This window comes from Boleophthalmus pectinirostris, unplaced genomic scaffold (assembly GCF_026225935.1).
Source record: "Boleophthalmus pectinirostris isolate CB_2022bp ecotype Guang Dong unplaced genomic scaffold, ASM2622593v1 HiC_scaffold_16, whole genome shotgun sequence".
NCBI classification, from domain to species: domain Eukaryota; kingdom Metazoa; phylum Chordata; class Actinopteri; order Gobiiformes; family Gobiidae; genus Boleophthalmus; species Boleophthalmus pectinirostris.
This window is the reverse complement of record NW_026571095.1, coordinates 38,418,770-38,421,789: the sequence shown is the minus strand read 5'-3', so window position 1 is coordinate 38,421,789 and position 3,020 is coordinate 38,418,770. Positions and strand designations below refer to the sequence as shown.

The 3,020-nt window shown below is 36.9% G+C and overlaps 1 gene segment (V, D, J or C); it reads right to left on the bottom strand.

Moving 5' to 3' along the window:
- LOC129408339 (Ig kappa chain V region 3381-like) lies at positions 1–1,919 on the bottom strand. The segment is given in 2 exon segments: positions 1–1,697; positions 1,777–1,919. Coding segments are annotated over 2 exon segments (396 nt in total).
- Positions 1,920–3,020: the final 1,101 nt, after the last annotated feature.

Sequence of the window (3,020 nt, the reverse complement as noted above, 5' to 3'; positions counted from 1 at the left end):
TTCTGTTCTCACAATTTTAATATAAATAACAAAATAAATGAACAAACTAAACCTGAAGAATAAAGTGAATGTTTAGTAAAGATTATATTTTGAAAGAATTGTAATTTATAGGAAGAAATAAATATGAATAAAATGTATTTGATAAATGTGAATGTTGTGAATAACAGGGATGTGTTTCTGCTGCTTTCAGATTCAAAACAATGTTTGATCCAGTGAAAACAAATGAAACCAGATGAATCATTAATATTACTTTTCCAATGTCTGACAATATTATGAAAGTTAAATACTTTTTACAGGAAGATACTTTAGTTTTTGACTCCTGACCTAAATGTAAGTCAAATGTTTTCCAGACAAGTGCATAGACACACTGATATGACCTTTTGTTCATTTAGTCGTTGTATTGTGTGAACATTATATTTCCTCATTTTATCCTTTTTCTTGTGGAAAATTATCAATGAATAAATTATTAAAACAATGATCAAAAGCCTCGATGTCAATGAGGATGAAGTGAACACAGCTGCAGACCAACACTGTGTCCCTTTAAAGATCATTTCAAATCTTTCCTGTGGAGGACCTCAGGGAAGTGTTTTTGTCTCTTTCTAATTCATTGTTAAATGTCGAATATTTTATACATTTGTTATATTGAATAATTGAGTGTGTTAACAGTATATTTTCTTATTTTATCAGTTTTTTCTGTTGTGGACCCCAAGGAAGTGTTTTAGCCCCTTTTTAAGTCATTGTAAAAGGTCTAATATTTGTTATATTGAATCATGACGTGTATTAAAAATATTTGGCTTTACTCCAGAATTAGAAAGACACAGTCAATAGTATTACCTTGAACTGATGATTAAAATATAAGAAAAAAAAAGGAAAATAAATAAACTATATATAAAAATAAATAAATAAATAATATGTTGTTTTTTCGTTTGTTTGTTTTGTTTTTTTTTCCACATAGGAATTCTAACTGGAGTCCTATGTTTGCTTGTTCTTTATCTTCACATTTTTCACAGTTCGAGACTCTGAAGTTTTTCATTCTCCACAATCACTAACATGACTTTTGAACATGCAGTTTATTCACTCAAATGTTTGTAACATAATGGTGTAATTTAATAATGGTCACACCTATGTTGACTGTAAATTATTGTGTGTGTGTGTGTGTGTGTGTATGTGTGTGTGCGTGTGTGTGCATGTGTGTGTGTGTGTGTGTGTGTGTGTGTGTGTAAAAATAATTAAATAAATGCAAATAATTTAATTATAAAATAACATAATGAATTCCCTGTTCAGCCTGTTCTTAACTCTCATTATATTGCGTGTCACTGTGCAGTGTGAGTTTAGTGAAGTGTGAACAGTTTCAGTTCAGTCTGAGGAGGTTTTTGTACGAGTCTTTTTCACTGTGTGAATCGGTGAGCTGTAACACTGCTGACAGTAATAAACTCCTGCATCTTCAGCCTCAAATCCACTGATGGTCAAAGAATAATCAGATCCAGAACCACTTCCACTGAAACGACTGGAGACTCCAGAGTGACGAGAAGTAGCAGCATATATCAGGAGCTTTGGAGATTCTGTGCCTTTCTGGAGATACCAGGCGAGATTATTCCCTACATTTGAACTGGTCTGACACCTGAGAGTAACAGAGGCTCCTTTGTCCACAGCTGCAGCTTTAGGAGTCTGAGTCAGGCTGATTTCTCCTGAAGAACCTGAAAAACAGAAGAAGGGTTATTGAGACAGACCCCGCAGGTGTCCAGAGGAGCAGTGCTGTGACCCAGATGTCCTCACCCCGAACCAGGAGCCCCAGGGCCAGCAGGAACAGCTGCAGGGACATCAGGCTCATTGTGTTGTTGGTGTGGGAGTGGCTCTGAAGGGCCCGCACACACACTGAGCAGCACTGGGCTCTTAACGGCTGGAGCAGAGAGGCAGCACACATATGCAAAGTCACACAGTCAGAGGAGACAGACACACAGCTCACACTACTGCCCCCTACTGACCACTACTACTGACCACTACTGACCAATACTGAACACTACTGAAGTCCACACGAAAATGTCTAAACACAGACCTTAAAAAGAAGGTGACTAAGAGAGTGAGACGTCACATTGAAAACAATAAACACAATTAAAAGTGAACAGTTGAAGTAGGACAGTGCAGTTATGGTTGTGTGGTGGAGTGAATAGGCCAGTCTAAATAGGTGTGTTCTGAGTTTGGATTTGAAATGTGGGAGTGAGTGAGTGTTGTGGAGATCTGGGGGAAGAGTGTTCCAGAGCTGAGGAGCAGAGCAACTGTAGGCTCTGCTCTCCCATGGTGAGGAGATGGACAGAGGGAACATAGAGCTGGAGAAAGAGGAGGAGCAGAGGGAACTGTTGTAAGGGGTGAATTGTGTGAACATTATATTTCCTCATTTTATCCTTTTTCTTGTGGACAATTATCAGTGAATAATTGATTAAAACAATTATCAAAAGCCTCGATCTCAATGAGGATGAAGTGAACACAGCTGCAGACCAACACTGTGTCCCTTTAAAGATCATTTCAAATCTTTCCTGTGGAGGACCTCAGGGAAGTGTTTTTGTCTCTTTCTAATTCATTGTTAAATGTCTAATATTTTATACATTTGTTATATTGAATAACTGAGTGTGTTGAAAATGTGACTTTACACCAGGACTAGTAAAACACATGTATTAATATAACTTGAACTGACAATAAAATTATAAATCAAATGATAGTTTTAAGTGTTTAATTCCACAAAGACATTTATACTTCACTCTTATTTTAACTTGTTTTTCAGTTTAAATGTGTAAATGTGAGCTGTTTGTCAGTTGTTTATCAGTCTCTGTACAGCTGAATGGTTTTGTGGTGTTCTCTGAGGAGCTGCAGGTTTTTGTACGACCACTCCATGAGTTTGTATCACTGTGGTGGACGTTCGGTGGAGGAACCAGACTGGAGCTCAACTGTAAGTCATCTCTTTATGTTCACTTTAAATGACACTTTGGTTTAGTTTGTGATTCATCTGTTTCTATTTCTGAAGC